The following is a 22406-nucleotide window of genomic DNA, read 5'->3' as shown; positions in this document are numbered from 1 at the left end:
GCACTTCACATTTCAGCGTTTGATTAATTTTTGAAACACTGGATTGAGTTGTTTTTGTGTTGTTTATGGGTACAAATTATGTGATAATATATTAATATAGGGGGTTTTCTTCAGCTACAGGTATTTTTATTCCCTGGGGGTGTTTTATAAAAAATGTATTCTTTTGGTTATTGGCATTGTAAACATTTATTATTATTATTATTATTATTATTATTATGCTTTCCTTTATGTTGGCTTATTTTAATGTCTTAAATCAAGATTACCATGTGAAAATCCAGCGTAAATATGTTATTAATTATTAATTCTAAAAAGGGGGTTAACTATAAGACATTTCAATGAAAGGAAAAATGACAGAATTCTCCTGTAATGCATAAACACCCAAACCCATATCTGAGGCAGGAATATACACCTTTACACCTTCCTTTATTTTTGCTCTTTTTTTTTTTGTGTTAATGTCTTAATTCAAGATTAAAATCCAACATTAAAATGTTAATAACTTAAAAAGCTGAATTTAAAAAAAGGGTTAACCAAACATGAGAAAGTGTAATGTTAATTGCGTGAAAATAATTAATCATTTATGACTCTCCCTCAGTTGCAGTTTCATTTTTAATTACAACCAGCAATTGTGCAAACGTTACTTGTATTTGAATACAAATGATGATTTAAAAAATTATTGTATTAAAAAAAAGATAATGTCAGATACTGTACGAATACAGCATATGTGAAGATATGATTTAATTAGAATATGGCGCAGTGGTTATGAAAATAGTCTTCTAAAAGGTCAAGAAAAGGCGAGATAAAAATTTGTTATATATATATATATATATATATATATATATATATATATATATATATATATATATATATATATATATATATATAGTGAAATAAAAAAAAAGAATTCTTCTGTAATATATAAACACCCAAATCCAGGTAGGAATGCATTTCTTCCTTTATTTCTTTTTTTATGACTTTGTCTTTAAGAGTGTGTTATGTACAGCACACAAATTTATTATTCTAGCTTTATTTGCTGTTGTTGTCTTGAATGTATCAGTAAGTCTGTTACTTATAAGACCCTTATCCATACATATCTGTTTGCATTTTCACTTGAATGACCTTGGACGTTCATTTCAATTCCAGACATCTTGTAATCTGCCTTTCCCTGCTTTGCATGCTGGGTTGTAGCTCTTCACTGCCTAATTAACTTGCTGTTTAACATGGATGTAGCCTGTGCTGTATACACTTAATGTGCTCACGGTGCAGCTTATTGCACCATTAGTCTCTAAATATACAGACTACTATGTGTCTCACTTGCTATATTTGTGTTCTGGAAGACAGTGATAATTATATGCAAATAGCAAATGCTATTTATGTTATATAAGATATGATGATAGATGTGAAATATGTGGACTACTTTTCTGCTACAAACTAAAACAACATGTCAAATGAGAAAGATATTTATTTGATAATGGCTCAGGATACAATATTCAGTGATACCCAATTAGAGTATGGTTAAATTGTTTAATAGACATAATTTTCATATTTTTTTGTCCTTGTCTAGTGTTGCTCACATACACTGTACATATGACGGTCTCACAAGGTGGCAGGATGTCTTCATTCATGATTTAAAGTTTTCACTGACAATTTAATTTAACATGCACTCTTGAGCATTTAAATGCACAGTATCCTTACCTGTGCTGTAAATCTTTCTTCTGACTTTTTTCGCTTCAGATAAAATGTGTGAAAAGTCGCAAATATAGCTCACATGTGTTGTATCGCATATTCCACAGAAGAAATGTAAAATGCGTCAGCTATCTAGACAAGACCAGTTTTCTGGCATCATGTCGGTGTGGTTGATTAAGAGAGTGGCCCCATGATCCTGCCGCCCACTGTCTAGCAGTAACGGTTGCATGAAGTAGCTGGCAGGGGGCTCGTCCAGACATTACTGTGCTCACTGTGGGCATAATGAACTCATAATGGGGAATCATACCCAACCATGTCCCATTAAGCATCTCAGTCCTGCTCATTCATCCTCAACCACTGGAATCCTAATGACAGATCCTCTCTATTACAAACCCCCTCCTTTCCTCATCAAACAACACACAGGCTGAACATTTCCTCAGATCCAGCTGAGCATGTATAGCCTTGATACGTTCAGAGGCGCTCGCAGTAGCAGGAAAATGTTTTTTGGTACTAAGATGACCCCCCCAGACAAGAAATTCAGAGCTTGATAGATGTAAGCGGGCACAACATATGTCAACACATATCTCGCAGAGGGATCATGCCACATCAAGGTGCAAGAACCTCTTTATGTCGTATAAAACTCAAAACTGACAGACTTGCTCCCCGTTGTAACGCTACAATGCATCAGGTGTGACGTGCTCACCACTTTCCATTGTCTTATTTTCTTTTTTAGGAATGAGGGAACATCCTCCCATTTCTGTCTGTGAGCTAGCAGACCACATTGAGCGACTCAAGGCCAACGATTCTCTCCGGTTTTCCCAGGAGTATGAGGTAGGCAATAACTAAACTTATTCAGCTGCTGTATCTGCTCTCTTTGGGACAGGGGTTGCTTATCCTGCTTCTGGAGGACCAGAAGTTAAGCTTCACTGACACGATTGAGATGTTTGGGGTTACTTGAAAATAACAGGCAGTTGTGTTGGAGTAGGGTTGGAACTGAAGTGTGCATGAATGTGGTCCTTTAGGAGCAAGCTTGGCTACCTACACAGTTTAGGAGTTCCCAAATCCTGTTTCTGGAGATCTACCCTTCTGCTAAGTTCAGATCCAACTCTAATGAAACACGTGTGAGCCAGCTAATTAAGATCTTTGAAAACAGAGCAGACTTGGACCTGAACTCTGCAGAAAGGGAAAAACAAGATTGGGCACCCCGGTTCACTGTTTTTATCCTCTGCTAGGCAAAAGCTATCTTTGAGCTACAATATCTAGATGTATCAAGTGAAAGGTCACTATCTACACTCTAATTTGTAGCCGGCATAACTGCTCATTTGCATAGAGTTGAGCTTTTCACTCATGTTTCCGGAAACCACCAACTCTCATTGAAAATGAATGGTATTTTGTAACTTCGCCGCAAAGAAAAATTGTGCAAATTTGTACCTTTAGGGGTTGCAACTGCTTGTTAGTGCAGGCAGTACACTCAAAAGGACACATTTGTATCGTAATTACTGCTTAAGGGTACATAGTAGTACCTTAAAACTGCTGAAGTGCTAATATGCACCTTTTAGAGCTAGAAATGACACAGGTTTTTGAGAGTACTGCCCCACTGACAATCTGTTGTACCCCAAAGGTACAATTTTTGTTCATTTTTTTAGCAGTGTTTGTAGAAGCTTGTCGCTGCCAGAGTGATTTTATTTTAAGTGTTCATTCTCTGCAGAAACTCAATTTTTTGTTTTGTTTTTTTTGTTTCTTTTGTTTGATTGTTGTGTCTTGTCTGTCTTTCAAACCATTTTCTAGCATACTTTTCTTACTTTGTTGTTTTCTAATGGATTCTCCTGCCATTAACACTTAGAGCACCCACATCCGGTGTTATGACAGCTGCTCACACTTACCTCTTCCAGACAGGCAGATGTTAATTTTCCCATGATCTCTTTCTATAAATCTTCAATACACACAAAGCCCTTGTCAGTTCTTTCTGATGTTGAGAGAAAAGCCTCTTAAACCTTTTTTCTGAGAGCGTTATTTAACATTACTGACAGTCGTCCTCCTAAAGGTGTGGAATTATTTAATTAAAACATCAGATGCTGTTGGCCCAGTCAGTTTTGCTGAGACAAACACTTAGTGAGGGTTAGGGCTGGGCGATATATTCTGTGATATATTCATGGGCATTTTGTCAGTGAAGCCCGTTCTTTGATTATCTCCATCAGCTGTTTTCAAAATAAGCGGCAGTTAATGCACAGAGCCGTATATCACTGACAAACTACGCAATATTCCGTTCACTTTCGCAGGCGATTAATTTGCAATACTGAACACAATATTGCGTAGCTTGTCAGTGATCTGTGCATTAACTGATTGAGAGTTACCGCTAATCAAAGAACCGGCTTTACCGAAGAGATACACGTAAATATATCGCAGAATATATCGCCCAGCTCTAGTGAGGGTGTATTCACAGATTTGTCTTAACTAATGTGAGAGATGTTTACAAGCAAACTCAACTTGCACACACATTTCTCTTTCTTCCATTTATTCCTTTGCTCTTCTTGTCTCACTTCGGTCTCTTTTTTTCCCACAGTTGTATTTATAGTAAAACTGCAATTAAAACTTCACTCCAACCATCGGAAAGCTCTTTTTCCGTAATTACACACGTGTCTGTGGGGGGGGTACATAAAATACGACTAGGATTTTGTCTTTTTATAGACCTCCTTTTATTCATTCCTCTCCACAGACGTTTAGTGACACTTTGAGGGACTGGTCGAGCTGTTTCAGCAACCATATGTGACAAATCTCTCCTCCCTCCAATGCGTTTGTCGTTTTCACCACACAAGCCCTCCGTAGCCAGGCGGTGCTCACAACCTGCTCTTGGCATGTCGTGATGTCATGTCCTCCTGTCAAGGAAGGCCCCCTCTCAAGGGGACAGATGGTTCCTCTTGGGCCAATGGGAGTAGCCTAGTCCTGCCAGCATGAGCAAGGCAGTGGGACACCAGCACGTTTATTGGCTCGGTGCTCTGCTTGATGCATCCGTTGCTCAGTTTCATTGTGCTGTATGCTTATTTCCACCGAATTTACTCAGCTTCTTGTTCTTTTGTCTTGTAATCAGTCAACGTTACTGTGACCACACCACAAGATTGATCTTTACAGAAAACCAATATGACACCCAGTTATACATACTAATATAACTCAGCAGTCAGTTGTTTTTCAAAGTTTTACCCTGCATAATCCTGAACTAGAATTTGAATTGAGGGGTGTCCAAAAATGTTTTACTTGGCATTTAAAGTGCTCTGTAGATCATTCCTCAACTTGACTGGTGGCAATAGCAATAGCTAACTCTCCCATCAGACACTGATTCTCAACAGTAACGAGCTTATGTTTGTCAACCCACTAGAGCCAAAGCTTTTTATAGGAGCCGGCACTCACCTCCCACCGCTATCATTATCCGCATCTCTCAAGTTGTCATCTCATGTAGTGACAGCTCATATTTGTTCCCCTTGTTTGCCAAGCACTGCCAGTCAGCATTCCAGCTGTCTTATTCGCACATTACCTGTACTTGCGTGCGAAAGCTTACGGCAAAGTAAATGTTCCTCCAAGATGCTTGCCGATAAACTGGCAGAGGAACACTTAGCACGTCAGATACTTCAATGTGGCAGTTTATTTATATTGAGCACTGAGTTGCTGTTTATTTTTGAGCATTACCTTCATATGTGAAAAATTTTAAAAACAGTTATGTTTTGAAGAGAGTTCTTCATGGCTGTTTACAGAGGCATCGAAAACAAGGGCGTAAGTTTGAAAGGATCCAAGATGAGGCTGATGTTATGCCAAATCAAGTGAAAGGTGTGGAGGTTGATGGACACTGAGTCAAGCAGTGCCTTGTCCAGAACTGGCAGATCAATGCTGAATAACAAGAGACCCCGTGACATTATTGACTGGACGAGCAAGCTGCTGCATATTGCAGGCGATCAATGCTACGATACGACCCGGTGTCATTTGAGCCGAGGAGACCTGTGACTTGAGAAGGAAAAGGAGAGAGTGCCTCCCCACCTCTAGCCCCTTGAGTAATCCTCTGAAGTCAGGATGAGGAATCCAGTATCCAGCTCCATGCAGAGTGCATCTTTCATTTCTTGCAGAAAATTTACATTTTATTTATTTGACTGATGCTTTCATCCACAGTGACTTACAGGCATTTCAGTATTTGTGCTCCTGGGTATTAAACACATGACACCGTGCTTCATTCAATCCAAAGGAACATCAACTTCATTATTATTAATACCAATTGTGTCTCAACCTTTTTATAAGCAAGTTGTTCATTTTCTGCTTCCCTTTTGTGAGTTCTGTTATAGCTGTGAATTTGGAATATAAAAACAAACTAGAGGAACAAAGTGTGAGCAGATAACAAAATTCTTCCCTTTATTTTAAATTGTAAACATCTTAAAAGGCTTTAAAATGATTGTGCCAATAAAACATCCAGCCACAGATTTCTTGATAAAGGTTATTTATGCATATTTTTTATAGATATCCGACTGCAGTTAGATGATAACTATTAAATGTTTGCAACATTAACAATAGTCTATCATGTCAACCATAATTGATCCCATTCTTTTTTTTGTTTGTTTTTTTTTCTTTTTAGTAATACATGTTAACAGCTGTAACTTGGCATGACCCCTGAAGCATTTGTACATTGCAGACTGACCTCTGTTAAAAAGGCCTCATCTGGAACGTCTGTTACCCATTCAGAGTCGTCACTTCATGCATGCAGCCAGTGATATATGCAAGCTTTTCTTCCAGATGTGTTCATCTGTCCTCTCTCTTTAGAGCTTCCTGTCTGTCTCCATAAATCCACACTCTCCCTGTTGGGTCTGCTATTCCTCAGCCATTGCTCTTCCCTCCTCGCTCCTGTCAGCAGGCACAAAATCAAGCACAGGCATGAAGTCCACATGGACACCAGTAATCCATTAGTCCGGGTCGAGCGTCTGAACGCTCCCTTCTCTCAGCGTAATCTTTAGCATCAAAGCCATATGCCCCGATGAGCTCAGGTATGGACATACCGAGTCAGTGGTACTATTATCAGAGCCCCCTACAGTGATCATGTTTGAATTACGGTGTCAGTGAGCACTAAGCCATCTGTTGGTTGCCTGTGATAATGCAGTAGATGAACTTGCTGTTATTACAGGGCAGATGATGACTAGTAAGGGGACAGAACTGCAATATACCCACAAAGGGATCCAAATTACCACTCTTGAGCTTTGCCAGTCCATCAGTTCTAACAACCCCTGGTGGCAAAGTCAGCTCTGGTTCTTGCGGGTCTCTGTTCAAAACGTCGGGTTGCTATAGAAACAAAGCCTCTCTTGCTGAAGTGATGCTAGTTCAAATTTACCCCTGCGGCACTCTATGGTATCAAGCTTCAAACAAGGTGCCTCAAAAGACTGAACAGATTTTTCTCTCTCTCTCCCCTCCTTCTCTTTGTCTTCTCATCTTTCCCCTGCAGTCCATTGATCCAGGCCAGCAGTTCACATGGGAGAACTCCAACTTGGAGGTCAACAAGCCAAAGAACCGCTATGCCAACGTTATTGCTTACGACCACTCGAGAGTTGTTCTCACCCCCGTGGACGGTAAAAGTCAAACAAATGTGTTGACCTTTAACATTTCATTATGGTGACAGATGTGTGTATGTTTAAGGGAAGCGTGCAATTAGCACAAATAAGTGGGCCACAAGTGAATTGTTGTCTCTCTCTATAGGTGTTCCAGGCAGCGACTACATCAATTCTAACTACATTGATGGTTACCGTAAGCAGAATGCCTACATTGCCACGCAGGGCCCTCTGCCTGAGACTCTGAGCGACTTCTGGAGGATGGTTTGGGAGCAGAGAGCCAGTACCATAGTCATGATGACCAGACTGGAAGAGAAGTCCAGGGTGAGTACTAGGGTCATCGAAAAGTCAAAACACCATATTAAACATCAATTCAAAGCTAATAATTCATGTGATCTAACCTTCACTGAGTAGTTCCTGCACCTATTTTTATTAATTTATTATTTTATTTTTATGTGATGTTATTTTTATTTTAATATTTAATACTACGAAAATACTATGTTATTGAATGAGTGATATTTTATATACAATTTAGAATATTTTTTTAATGGGCGGGAGGGGGTTACACTTTATTATGCACTTTATATATGGTCCAAATTAGTAAGGTAGTTGTTAAATAGGTATTGGGCAGGATTAGGAATGTAGAATATGGTCATTCAGAATATGTGCTTTTATAAGTACTAATAAACACCCAAAATGTTACAAATATGCATGCTAATAAGCAACTAACACCTATTGAGAACTGGTCCTTATACTATATGCTATAATAATAATAAATAAAAATAGTTTGTTTATAGTATGTAAATATAGTATTTTTCATTTTCTTTTTTTGTGATTTTTTTATTTTTGTTATTGTTAAGGATTTTAAATGTAAAATGTTTACTGAATGCAATTTCAATTGTTCAAATAATTATTTACAGGTGAAAGAATCTGAGATGAATGTATTTTGCCTGAAAATGCAGTACTTTTTATTTTTGACTAAACGTACCTGCATTCAAGTGATGATAAAACATGAACACACAAAGATAGAAAGCAGAGGCTGGGTTCTTTATTTTGATATATAATATGTGCGTATACGCATAGCAGAAAATATTCTCAAGGCCGTCAAATTTAGGCGTAAATCATCAAAAATTGGTGGGGAAAGAGTAAAAAAAAAAAACACACATTGAATGATAGTGCAAGTGCAGAGTGCATAAAACTCTATGTACAAAGAGAACACTTTCTTCACCCTGAGGTATCCTCCATAATAGTATGAGTTCCTATCCAACCTCACAAAATATAGTAATAAAATAAAAGACAAAATACCATTGCCATCCTTTTTGTTGGATGACACACCACAATGGTTCACAACTCTCTTCGTGCTATAAAACATCCGTCTGTGCTTGGCACTAAAGAGACCTGCGTTTCTATGTATCGGATCACTGTGCGCTGTTGTGCTGGGCGCAGCAACAGGCCAGTGGTACCCAGGGTTGGTGAGAGAGCCAGTCTGTCGACTAGTCTCCTGTTCAGCTCAAATGTCATATCTGACAGTAGATAACCTGTAATTCCTCCCCCTGGAGAATGCGTGCACTCAGGTTTTTGTTGATGGATGGGAGGTCAGATGGGAGCTAAAGGCTTATAGAGAAAGAGACATGTGTTGGCAGAGCTAGCGTGGTAAATGAGTGGGTTTTGGCAAGACTGTGTACCTATAAAGCATTACTTCATAGGTAAAGGGCGTCCCCAAGCCCTGTGATGAAAACCTCCAACAGAGACAGAATAACTGGCCTAGTTTCACTGCTGACAGGACCTACCTTGAAGAAGAAATGAACTCTGTGTCGTTTTTTAGTTGGTCTTTGTCCGAAATAGATGATTGAACGCTAAACAAAACACACAATTTAGAGAAATCTCTACTTTGTCATTCTTACTTCAAAAATAAACGTTGTCCTTGTAAATTATTCGGCACAGGTGGTTTGCTCATATGTTGAATATAGTATATTGACACAAATTTTGCTGGTGATATTAAAAAAACATTCACGTTATACAGTGTAAATATAGTTTGTTTATAGTATGTAAATACAGTATTTTTCTTTGTGACAGGGTTTTTTTTTTAATAGAAGAAAGTCTGATGTTCATCAAGGATAAATATAAATACTGTAAAAATTGTGCTATTGTGAAATAGAATTCAAATATACTGATTTGGTATTAAAATTGAAATATCATAAAGGCTGTAAAATATATTTAGATTTTAAGTAGTATATGTGTGTATGTATATGTTTATGTATGTATATATAGTTTAAATAACAATAAACACTTATTTTAAATTCAAGTGTCTGTCATTTCAATGGTACTTAAATCATTAGGCATTTACTCGTGCATTATTTAATGGTGTTTCATTCTTGTCCTCTTAAACAGGTCAAGTGTGACCAGTATTGGCCCATTCGTGGCACAGAGACTTACGGAATGATCCAAGTGACCATGCTTGACGCTGTTGAGTTGGCAACTTACAGTGTGCGCACCTTTGCCCTTTACAAGGTAAAAAGTTGCTTGCCTCGTCCTCTTATGTAGTAAGTTTCCACATTTTCAGCCACTTAACCTCTTTTCTCCCACTTTGCTCAAACAGAATGGCTCTAGCGAGAAGCGTGAGGTCAGGCAGTTCCAGTTCATGGCCTGGCCAGACCACGGAGTGCCTGAATATCCCACCCCCATCCTAGCCTTCCTGCGCAGGGTCAAAGCCTGCAACCCTCCTGATGCTGGACCCATGGTAGTGCACTGCAGGTTAGCGCCGGTCTCCAGTCTTTCATTTACTGCTGACCTTTTCACTTATAAAACTCTCTTGTAAAGTGAACAGTTGTAGGTTTACTTGCTGGAACTGGTTGAAAAGATTGTAGTGTAACCAAAGCTTGTCTGTCTCAGTGCTGGAGTGGGCCGCACGGGCTGCTTCATAGTTATTGACGCCATGCTGGAGCGAATGAAACACGAGAAGACGGTAGACATTTATGGCCACGTCACATGCATGAGAGCCCAGAGGAACTACATGGTGCAGACGGAGGACCAGTACATCTTCATCCACGAGGCCTTGCTGGAAGCTGCCACCTGTGGAAACACAGAAGTCCCTGCCCGAAACCTTTACGCCCACATCCAGAAGCTCACCCAGCCGCCTCCGGGAGAGACCGTCACAGCAATGGAGCTGGAGTTTAAGGTGACTGCACATCACCTCACTGATTTTGCTCATTTACAGAGGCATATTAAAGGTGCATTCAATCATGCTTTCCTTATTAGAATTATTTCTAGCACAGGTCTATCCTTATTACTAGACCTACCACTAAAAATGAATAGTACTTTTAACAAAGACTATCAGTAACTTAATAAAAATGAGCTCTATCCTTTTGAATTATCCTTATGAGTAGGTAGCTTTTGTAACATTATCATTACCAATGCATTTTTGTTTTACATTTTCACTAGCTTTGTCATTTTTAGTTTTTTTGCGTGAATAATTTTTTATATGTATATACATGTATATATATATATGTGTGTGTGTGTGTGTGTGTGTGTGTGTGTGTGTGTGTGTTTTCCTAGTTAACATTTTATTTTATTTTCATTTCAAGTAATGAAAGTGTTTTCATTTTAATCACGTGTAAAATAATATATCTTACTTATAATGCACTGACAAAAATTTGTGCATGTAAACAAACCCTAATGCCTCAAACCCTTAGACCTCAAACCTAATGAAGTTTCATTGAAAATGCTTTACTGTTTCATCTGTTAATAGAGCTGTTGGGATATGAGTGAACGCTGGTATAACTAGGATGCTGAACTCAGAGCGGATTCTAGAAGTAGAAACAGCATCTGGCCGTACCCAATACAGACAGAGCTTGTAGTAGAGCCAACGGTCTCTATGCGCTCTCTGCCGATGTCCATCTGTGCTTTCTCTGCCTTCCTGCCAGTCACGCCCTCGCTTTCCCAGTCAGACCATTACGCCAGCACCCCTCTGTACCGCTGCAGAGCTCACCTTCAATTTACAATCACAACAGACACGCTTTTAGTGCCATTTTCCTCTATAGGACACGGCTCCCCTGCATTTAAAAAATATTCAGTTTCAGATCGTTTTCCTCTATGTTTCTGCCAGCTTGTTTACGCTCTAGCCCTCTGAACCCAACACTGTTTCCACAGAGACTCGCCAACTCCAAAGCCCACACCTCGCGATTCATCAGCGCCAACCTGCCCTGCAACAAGTTCAAGAACCGGCTCGTCAATATCATGCCTTTCGAGTCCACACGGGTGTGCCTGCAGCCAATCCGAGGAGTGGAGGGGTCTGACTACATCAATGCCAGCTGCATCGATGGATACAGGTAGCTGCCAGTGCCAAACCATTACAAAAACATGGGGGAGCGTGTTTGCTTTAATTCTCAAGGTTTAGAAGATTTTATTTTTTCAAGCAGCTGCTATAAACATATTTGTTAGAGCCATTCAAGATTCTGTCAGTTGTGGATCTAAAAGGAAAAAAACTGGCTGCACACGCAGTTGAGTTGCATTATGAATCGCTCTCTCCAACGCATTCAATGAATCATGAATCAGAGTTCGCTCGTTTCTGTTTGCTGGTATAAAAATAAATCCAGGGCCCGAAATGTATTGATTTTCACACCATTTATTTTAATAACACATTTTTGTAATTGTTTTATATATACATTTATATAGAGAGAGACAGAGGGCAATAATACAGTAACAAATAAATTTTCTCAGATCACTTGCATTAACAAGGGTCATATCATTTCTACATTTCTCTTTCATATCAATTCTCCATCTCCATCCAACAACCGTTATTTTTACAAAGCTGCCAGAATGCTTTTTGTGCGCGAAGAAAACATAAATAACTTCATTCAACAGTTTGTCTCCTCTCGCTCACTTAGCAACTGCTAATTTATGCCTCTAAATCTGTCTCAGAATAAATCCAGTGGTTTTGATCAGTAGATTTCTTGCCTACTACTCGTTCCTCCTGTTCTGTTTTCATCAGGCACCAAGGCTCATTCTCATACGTGGTAAATGAGATGATCCATAACTCTTTTTTTATTTTTTTTTTTCCTTCACTGCAATATTCCCCTAAACAATGAGCAGCATAGTGCAGTCTGTCTACACATTTTCAGCCTTCACATATTTTGTTGCCTTACTCTGTCTGACAGCTGTTTATTGAATTACAAAAGGAGGCGCTCTCAATGGGGTGAACGCTTGAGAAAATCAGAGAAGGGAAAGCGAGAGAGAAAAGGCCAGTCGTGTTTGCCGTAAAACGAAGCGTGGGCACGAAATGTCACAGAGTCTGTGAAGAAAATGTCTAGGGGCTTGATACATCGGCCCCTCTCGTTTGAATTAAAACTTAATGAGAGCTACTCCGGAGGAGCTCCACCTGTGCCGGTGCGTAATTGATACCGGTCTTATTTCTAAAACCTTCAGAAAACCTTAGCCGAGCATTTGGGTCGGTTCTCTCTGAGACGTGTTGTCTTGTCAAAAAAACAGCAATTAAGCCGCTTTTAAACAGCGCGTTAATGCGATAAGCACAGAAACACGCTTGACCTTCTTACTAGTTTACAAAGAGCCTCGCCAGCCGAGCGAATACGTCATTAGAGCTGTTTTTGTGTCTGCCTTTTATAACCGTTTTAGTGTTCGTGTTGCATTTTGTTTGATTGGGGGAAAATAACCTCCAAGGAAGAACTGCATGATTAATATAGAGGTAATTTGGCTTTGTCAAAGGCAGCGTGTCCCTGACGTCTGCTTTGTGTTCTTCGTACCGACATATTTGTGTGTGTGTATATGTGTGTGTTTGTGTCTTCTGGAATGAGTGGTCGGGTGAGGAAGGGGGTCTTTCTTTCCTCTTTGCTCTTCATTCTGGCTCGTCTCTCCCCATCTCTCCTCTCTTCTTCTCTGCCGTCTCTTTATTTGTCGGAACAAGGCCCTGAGCAGACTTTAATCTCCCAGTTCCATGTTATTGCCTCGCCTCCAGCACCTTCATTAGTTGCTAACCCGTGGCACTGTTTGTATGAGACAGTGATGTGTGTGCCATGTGCACACTGATTGCCCGAGCTGCTTTAGCAAAGTACACTGCTGCCACCCGGTGGCCATGCAAGATATATATATGGGTGGAACAGCAGATCGATTCACAATCGAATTGTCATTTTTAAGTGATTACTTAACAACTTCCAGCCACGAAATTATTTGTCGTTCCTTAAACAAAACGCCCTCTTTACAAAACCCTGCCCTCCAAAGACGCATCTCCAAACCTGATGATTGATAGGCAGAGAGCGTTTCTGATTGGCTTAAAAGTTTGGGCGGGGGGTGGGGTTTCTGATGTTTTGAGTTTAAAGCACATTGACCTTTTTCCACAGAGATATGTTTTTTATTTATTTATTTATTTACTTTACTTAATATGCTTGAAGTAGTCTGACATGTTATATCACAATTATTTAAAAAAAAAGATTCTTAGTAATATATAGATGTTAGTTGCAGCTATCAATTGGGCAATATTCAGCAAGAAAATAATTAAACCGAATCTGAAATTAAAAAATCAAGGAAAATTATCTTATAACTTCTTTGGCAACTAACTGCAATGAAATAAGTTTATTGGCTAAAATTTCTGAAAAGCTCAAATTCGAAACTTTAAATAAATTAAAAAGTAAAAGAAAATAGTTTTATTTCATTAATAAATTAATACAGGTTGTAAAGGCATATTACAAAATTGCTAATGCTATATTGGTATGTTTAGGCTCAGCTCTTTTCTAGTCATTGTTATGGTCGTTGTTATTTTGCATCTAGGTCTTAAAAGACATTTTTGTGTGTCCACAGACAGCAAAAGGCCTATATTGCCACTCAGGGCCCTCTAGCAGAGACCACTGAGGATTTCTGGAGGATGTTATGGGAGCACAATTCCACTATTGTAGTGATGCTGACCAAACTCAGAGAGATGGGACGGGTAAAAGCTCCTTCCTTCTTTTAACTCGCATCCTGGTGTGTTAAATCCTGGAGATTTAATCATCTGTTTTTTTTTACATCCTGCAGGAGAAGTGTCACCAGTACTGGCCAGCTGAGCGCTCGGCCCGCTATCAGTACTTCGTGGTGGATCCCATGGCTGAATACAACATGCCCCAGTACATCCTGCGAGAGTTTAAAGTCACAGATGCCAGGGTACGTGCACCCCATCACCTGCAGGAGTCTGCCAGAGGAGGGTTATTTGTGTTTGTTTTTTTTTTCATATGAATGTCACTCAGGATGGTACTTGAGGGCACCGCTGGGGTGTGTGAGCAATCTGTTGCTGGCGGCGTATGTTTCACACCACTCTCACATCCTTTGGACCTCAGAGCTTTCTGGCGGCTATAAATAGTACCAAGGTTATGAATAAGCTTGTAGCTAAATCGTGTACACACACGGTCATACAGTGAGCATATGGACAGAGGCTCCCTGCTGCGAATGGCATCCAGCTGTTGTGTGCGGATGTGAGAGTAAAAGCTGCAGTCTAATAAACCCTTATTCTTGATTCTCTTTAGGACGGTCAATCTAGAACCATTCGGCAGTTCCAGTTCACTGATTGGCCAGAGCAAGGAGTGCCAAAAACCGGCGAGGGGTTCATTGATTTCATTGGCCAAGTTCATAAAACTAAGGAGCAGTTTGGGCAAGATGGACCAATCACTGTGCACTGCAGGTATGCTGATCGTGATCTAAAGTCTGGATGTAAATACGTACAGCAAAATATGAAAATAAGGGATAATATACAGTCAGCTAAGCAAATGATCATCGTGAAGATATATTGAATGTTAATTTTCAAATAATGACCATATGACTACACATTAGCGCGCTTATTACACTGCTAATTACCGAATATACATTTTGCACATTAAAAGTGGATGGGTACATTTAGTTCACAACTACTGCACAAATGTATTTATTTATTTATTTCATAAACCATTTTACTTTAACACCTATTTGTTTTATTAATTACTTTATTTATTAACTTAATTTTTTAATATAATGCATACTAATTTTTTTATTATTTTATTTTTATTTTAATAATCTGTAATTATATTTAAGTCATTATCTTTATCAATTTCTTAATTTAATCATTTCAGAATACATTTTTTATGTAATAATAAATGCACTTTTAATGATCTTATTTTAATTTAATAATCTGTGAAACCTTTACAAAATTTTACACAATTTTTGTTTTGCAATTTTTATGTTTCAGATGTTTAAAGCATCTGATCATCTTCATAATCATTTGTAAATTTTTAGAATTGAATCATTTTAAAATATATTTTTATCTAATAATAAATGCACACTTATAATCATATGATTTATTTTCATTATTAAATTACGCTCAAGACTGCTATTACGTGTCAGGCAGATCCTTCACCCTTGTGTAACAGGTGTTAAGTTGACAGATGCTGTTGTTTTTCAGTGCTGGAGTGGGAAGAACAGGTGTTTTCATCACTCTAAGTATTGTCCTGGAGAGGATGAGATATGAGGGTGTGGTGGATCTGTTCCAGACCGTTAAGACCCTGCGCACACAAAGACCTGCCATGGTGCAGACAGAGGTACTGTGCTACTGTCCAAAATTGTATAAAAATATGCTTAAAGCTGCTGGTTTAGACTTAGATTTAGACTTATCCAACAAGTTTTGATTGCCAACACGCTAACGTGCTTCAGTGGTGTCTTCAGGGACGTTTCATGCATGGTGTCCTAGCAGCTTTAGCAGTAGGTTGAGATGGCATCAACTCTGTGTTATTAGCTAAGGAGGTGATTGTTTGTCCCGCTGACACACGCTGGTTTTTTTTCTCCTGCAGGACCAGTACCAGCTGTGCTACAGAGCCGCTTTGGAGTACCTGGGGAGCTTTGATCACTATGCAACGTAACCACTCCTGGACCACAGCCCTCTGGTACAACTCTTCAGGAGTGCACCAAGTGTTCCTTCTGAGCCACCGCTCCCATCCCCATCCTGTACAGAGATCTGGGGTGGGAAAGGCAGGCTATCCAGTGGCTGGTTAACCAATCACAGCAGTCCGTTATTGACTGGCACCAAGAGATTGCTTTAAGAAATATAGACAACTCTCTTTCAAGAAGCACCATCTTAAAAAAACTATATTCTAGTTTCTCTTTAGCATACGCCAACCCACACTACAGTCGAAGGCTACTGGTAGCACTAATTCTTCTTGTTTCTTTCTTTTCTGTTTTGCTCTTTCATTTTTTTTTTTTTTTTTTTTTTTTTTTGAAAAAGCATAAATCATGGTTATCATTTGTAATTATTTTAAAAAATCCAGTACGACAATATTGTTATTATTCTTATGTAGAATATTTGTGTTTAATCATCTCTTGTCTTAATGGCCTTTTCCGCGGGTCTACCTTTTCCATAATTGGTACTGTTTTATTTTTGATTTTCTTCATAATAGGTTATTTTAGCACAAGAACATGTATTTTTAACATGTTCCTGATACTAATACGAGAGAATCGCTGTTCTCTAAGCTGCTGATGGTTTGACTTTGTAACATGATTTTACCGTTTCTTTTTTCGTTTTTTTTGTTTTTGTTTCCTTCAATACGTAGAATTGGTCTTATTGGGCTACAATGAGCGGGTTCACTTTTGGAGAAGCCTGTAATGTTCTTTGTCTATCTCAATGATAAAAGAAAAATCTCCAACTGCGAGACATATGCATTTGGGTTAGTGGTACTAAATTAAGAAAAGCCTTTTGTAGAAGAAAGTAAATCAGCTAACTAATAAAATGGGCACTGTACAGAACTCGGTAGGGGTTAGGTGCGACCTTCTGATGAGAGCGCGTGAGGGACCTTACCGGCAACTGAAAGCAATCCTAACGAAAAGCGTCCCGCTTCTCAGTGACAACTGAAGACCTGATATTGAAATGAGACCAATCGCCATTGGCACCTGTACAGTATAAACCACTCCCCCAAAGGGAGAGTCAGCTCTGTTTAATCCAACTCTTCTTTTTATACAGAAATATATATATATATATACATAAATTTATAATTATGAATAAATATAAATACTATTATAGATACAGTGTATAAACAGCTTCAGCTCTATTGTCCATAATTCTCTCAAAACGTTATATCCTGGACTCTTCTTGATATACCAACATAGAGAAAATTACACGAGAGACTGCTGTGTGTGAATCTATTCATGGTACAAAAGTTATATCTACTGTATTATCCACGCACCCCCAGGCATTTGGCGGTCTCCTCTGGTGGGGTGAGGCAGCACAAGTCAAAGTAAAAACAATTCCTACAGGACGTCATTTCATGCCTGCTTGATTACAACCGGCATGTTAAAGGGAGACCCGGCCATACGTTCAGAACATGTTGGCAAGTTCATTTTTACCTTGTGAATGATTAGTGCTGTAGAGGTTCGATCTGTTGTATACACAGTCTGTTTTCTATTTGTTAATAAGAAAACTGGAATAAAAAATGTTGCAGGAAAAAACTCAATGTAATAAAGTTCAGTAATTGGTTTTTGTACAAAGCATCGCCTCTGTGTGTGTTGTGGCTGCTTCATCGGTCGACCCACTGCTTTCATAAAGCCCTCGAAACACACTCCCTTAAGGTCTCGGATCTGTGACGGTTTTAGCTGTAGTTATCCAACGTGTTATACATTTTTTTTGAAAAGCGAATACTGTTCAGTCGATCCAAAAACAGTTTAACAGAGTTAAAAGAAGTGACTTCACGCGGTCACGGATGTTTAGTGGTGTCATTTTATATATTACATTATCTTTACTCATTCAGTAACTGGGTTCATGAGCGGTGTTAAGGAAGCTGCTTTAACTATAGACAAAAAATAGTTCGCTGCATTGTATTAGCTATTTTGAATCTATTTGAAGGGACAATATTTAATATCCATTGTTATTTCACCCGACTGACAATGGCAATGTGTAGTGTATACATATTACGCATTTATGAAATTAGTACTAAAAGAGCTTTGAAATGCTTCATCGGGTAATTGTGTACTTTGACTGATATTTCTCTGATCCTTGGTGAGATGCTGAGAACAGTTCTTCATGTACTCAACAACAGCTAAATAAACTTATCCCTAATAAAATGTCATTTTTATCATTTTACTTAATAGTTAATGACAACTATTAAGTGGGGAAAAAATGGACTAATGATTAAAAAAAGCACATGCTGTAATATTGAACGTAAATATGACTGAAAATTGAAAGATGAGCTGCTTACTCTTTGTGTGTGTGTTGTGGGTATTTGAGCAAACAATTCGTTTTGCATTCAGTTTACCAGCATTAAGTTCATTAATGCATGCATTCTCGTGTTGCTTTCTGCACATACAACGTTGTTCATAATCATAAGCTGCACAGTCAGTATTGTCTGAAATCTCTTATTCATCTCTTTAAAACAGTAGCATATATTTTGGGATTGTTTTAGTGGTTTGTTTGGTTGGTTTTTTATTCTTCGCTTTCTCTTTTTTGTCAAATAACGTGCTTGAGTAAACCAATTGTAATATTCGATCTTTAAACCAATTTTGACCATTCGAATCAATTTTCATATTCAAAGCATATGTAGTTTTACAGTCAAGCTGAAAATAAGGTAGTAGTGTTGCTACAGTTAACTACTCCCCAACTCTGTTAATTATATATTTTTTGTACTATTGATAATATTTGCTCAACCAATGATGCAGAGTGGATATGAACACTTCAGTCAGAACTGACAATAAGTTAGACTAAATCTAAAATAAACCTGGCCTATTTGTTGAACTTGTTTTATTGAACAACGTTGCAGTTAGCAAGCATGTTTAGGTCAAAAGGTTTTTTGCTCAAAAGATCCAACCACTACATGAGCATATGATACAAAATCTTGGAAGGGAAACCAGTGGCACGTTAGTGAAGTTTTTATGGATGACTATTTTAATCAGGATGAAGTTCATTGCATTAAATGAGTCTTATGTTTTATGATGGATGCTCGCCCAAGAAGCTAATATGTGAGATTTTAATTAGAATGGATCCGTATAGAAGCATATGCAGTCAAAGCAAAGCAGTTGGTTTAGTAGGCTTAGGTGTCTTATTTACATTAAAAATGCTTTAAACATTCTCGGTTTGTTTGTGTTGCCCTATGTATTTTTTTATACCATTGAGAAATTATGGGTTTGAGGAGGCATCATTGTTTAAATTGCATCATAAATTAAGTCCACTCACTTTGAAAACCATTATTACTGTTCATCTTAAAGTGTTTATGAGAGAATTATTTCTATCATTATTTATAACCATCAAAACATGTAATGCTGCATTAGACAAAGGCAAGGTCCCACACGCAGATATGGTTTATTAAATGAAGTAAAACAAACATTTATGCACAAGGAAGCCAAAGCAAGAGCATCTGCATAGAGACATGCTTGAGGCCCATTGACTTGAGGCTTGTCACTGTCCCATTGACTGCCAAGCAAAACATACTGTCAAGGTCTAGAAAAGTATGAAAGGCATTGTCAGAATAGTCCATCTGCCATCAGTAGTTCAGCCGCAACGTCATGATGCGACCAGAATACTTTTTGTATGGAAGGAAAACTTCATTCAACAAATGCTTCTCCGTAGCGCCATTTTGGGGAGTATTGCTGCAAATAGCGTACACTGTTCTGTGTCAGTCACAACACATAGATGCATCATTTTCCATTGTTTCAATCAAAGTGTAAATACATGTAGAAAACGTATCCATTGTGTTGCCAGCACAGAAGATTGTATGCTATTTGCATGCAGCGAACAGTGAAGCTATGGCGTTATTTTTGTTTTATCTTTCCATACAAAAAGTATTCTTGTCGCTTCATAACGTTATCTCTTTATGGGGCAGCAGCTTATTCCATATCGTTACACGATTTTGAAACTGTTTTATGTCTGATGATCATATTAGATTATATGTGAAAGAATCTGTTGTGATTCAGCTTCTTCGCTTTTTCTTGCTTTTTGAAATTCTGTTCAGAATGAAAATGAATGAAAACTTCTTAGAGGACAAGTACAGCTCAAATAAATTAATAATATACTTATCAAATATACCAAATATTTCTGTATTTTTATATTTCTGAGATTTACATAACAAATATACAAAGTATACTTTCCTATTTTTTGTTTAAAAAGTATTTTAAGAGCACACTTGAATAAATGTCTTGCAAGGGTGCATAAGATGATGAGGTAAAAAGGAGAGGGAGGAGCTAATTAACTACTATAATTACTAATGAGTCATGCTATGGGGTAGCACAGACAGCTAAACATGGAAGCAACAATGGTAATAAATTACACAAAGACTTAGAATACACAACACAAGACAAATGGACCCATGATCATAAGAATATATCACCTAATACAGCTGTTCTCAATCCCAGTCCTCTCGTCTCACTGCTTATTGTGCATATTTTCATCTCTCTTTGGTAACACACTTGATTCAGGTCAGCTCTTAAGAAGAGAGCTCCGTGCACAAACTGTTTCGAACATCATGGTCTCCAAACAGTGTTCATTGCTCTCTACTCCCTGAGCAAGGGAAATCCTTCGCTTCGAACATTCATTCACAAATTTGTGCTGTAAATAAATTAATCTGATTTAAATTACATCTCGCACACTTCAATGCACTTTGAATTGAATGTTCGCTTTGAACTGGAATCATGGCGGAAAATCCACTTCACAGAGCACATACGTTCGAAAAGAACAAACGTCTGAGGAACATCCAAAATGTGCAGAGAGGAGGGGCACGAGAACTGGAATTGAGAATCGCTGACCTAGTAGACCATAAGTAGGTCTATAACCAGTGATCAGATGTGGGTCTCAAGTGACCTGTGGCTGACAGTAAGTGCTTCTGAAGCCCTTTCCCCTTTGCTAGTAGTGCCAGAAAAAGTCTGAATCGTTTTGGGATTCAGAGCACTTTCTGGGTGTCATACTCTCCCTAAATGCCAGAGGAACTCTCAATTATGAGAGAATCAGAGCACTACTTTGGTCTGTCCTCCAGCAATACTCTCGTCTGAAATCATTCTCCCTAATTTTCTCCCTTTTCTCTAGTTCATCTGCTGTTAGCCATAATGAACCTTTCTTTCAAAGTCTTAAAAACCCAAAAAATACAAAACTGTAACGAAACATTCAATTCACTTAAAAAAAAGTTTAGTTTACTAAGAAGTATGTTCTGAGGAAATTTGGACAGTCTCTCTCTGTGACAGCACTCCTCCTCTACTGATTTATCTGTTCACTCTTGATGACATTTAACCAACCAAAATTAACCAAATTCTCCTTTTAGTATCAGAGTGGGTCCATACTTTTACAGTCAATCAATAGGAACCTATCGTTACACTCCCCAGCACCTTAAATCCTCATGAGTGCAAGAGAGAGAAAGGTCATATGGAAGTAGTACAACTAGACCACTTGCCCAATGGGTGACACCATAAAGTTTGACATTGATAACTCTTCCACTCTGGTAAATCTTCAGTATGGATCACCATCCCTTGGTTCACAGTGGTTAATTCTTGATTCTTGGCCTGGCCAAAATCGCTGTAGTTTAACTTGACCACAGGCTTTATTTTCCTTTTTGGTTCATGGTACATCTGTTCTGTTTCCTCATCAGGAAGCATGGTGAGATCGACTGTCTCCCCAGTCTCAGGGACAAGTTGGGAAATATCATCTAGTCTATCCTTTCTCACATCTGGTAGACATCTGTGTTTGCAGTTTCCGCACTCTGTCTGGACTGCAGTAGCAACTGTTACTAACTTCAGTGTCCAAGGAAATATCAACGATCTTACATTGGAAGTTAATTCCTTTCCCTTTTACAGTTTTCTTGTCTTTTTCGTCACAGATTGGACTCGGGTTACAGGTGGTCTTTGGACTTCCTCTTATCAAGCCCCAACAGTCATCATTATGCCTAATGGGCAACAGGTGGTCTCAATGTAAGATCCTAATTCATCCCCTGCTGTTCTCAGGCTGTTTTGGGACTGTTCTACAACTTTGTATGGCATAAAATTCCAATGTTTTCGAAGTTTGCACTTGTCTGTATTAGCCAGTTTTCTAATGAGGGGCCTACTCTGTCTCTTGAATTCAAGGTCTGGAGCTTCAACCTTTAATAATCACCTTTGGTGATTTTCCAATTCTGATTCAGAAGCTAATAGGTAAGCCTTCTGTTGAGGTTTTTGGTTGTGGATGATCCAGCATTTCTA

General features: G+C 38.5%; 1 protein-coding gene across 17 annotated transcripts in view; it reads left to right on the top strand.

The window, feature by feature from the left end:
* Positions 1-16219, top strand: part of ptprfb (protein tyrosine phosphatase receptor type Fb) — a 108494-nt gene extending 92275 nt beyond the window's left edge. For all 17 annotated transcript variants that reach the window (XM_043260392.1, XM_043260374.1, XM_043260357.1 and 14 more), the window contains 12 exons: positions 2417-2514; positions 7154-7277; positions 7405-7580; positions 9648-9767; positions 9856-10010; positions 10149-10434; positions 11406-11584; positions 14067-14193; positions 14280-14405; positions 14765-14919; positions 15673-15808; positions 16058-16219. In XM_043260392.1, the coding sequence (XP_043116327.1) occupies positions 2417-2514; positions 7154-7277; positions 7405-7580; positions 9648-9767; positions 9856-10010; positions 10149-10434; positions 11406-11584; positions 14067-14193; positions 14280-14405; positions 14765-14919; positions 15673-15808; positions 16058-16126 (1751 nt within the window). In that variant the 3' untranslated portion in view covers positions 16127-16219. The remainder of the gene's footprint in view (positions 1-2416; positions 2515-7153; positions 7278-7404; positions 7581-9647; positions 9768-9855; positions 10011-10148; positions 10435-11405; positions 11585-14066; positions 14194-14279; positions 14406-14764; positions 14920-15672; positions 15809-16057) is intronic.
* The last annotated feature ends 6187 nt before the right edge of the window (positions 16220-22406 follow it).

This window comes from Puntigrus tetrazona, chromosome 2, assembly GCF_018831695.1.
Source record: "Puntigrus tetrazona isolate hp1 chromosome 2, ASM1883169v1, whole genome shotgun sequence".
Taxonomy (NCBI): domain Eukaryota; kingdom Metazoa; phylum Chordata; class Actinopteri; order Cypriniformes; family Cyprinidae; genus Puntigrus; species Puntigrus tetrazona.
This window is presented reverse-complemented; position numbering and strand designations above follow the sequence as displayed.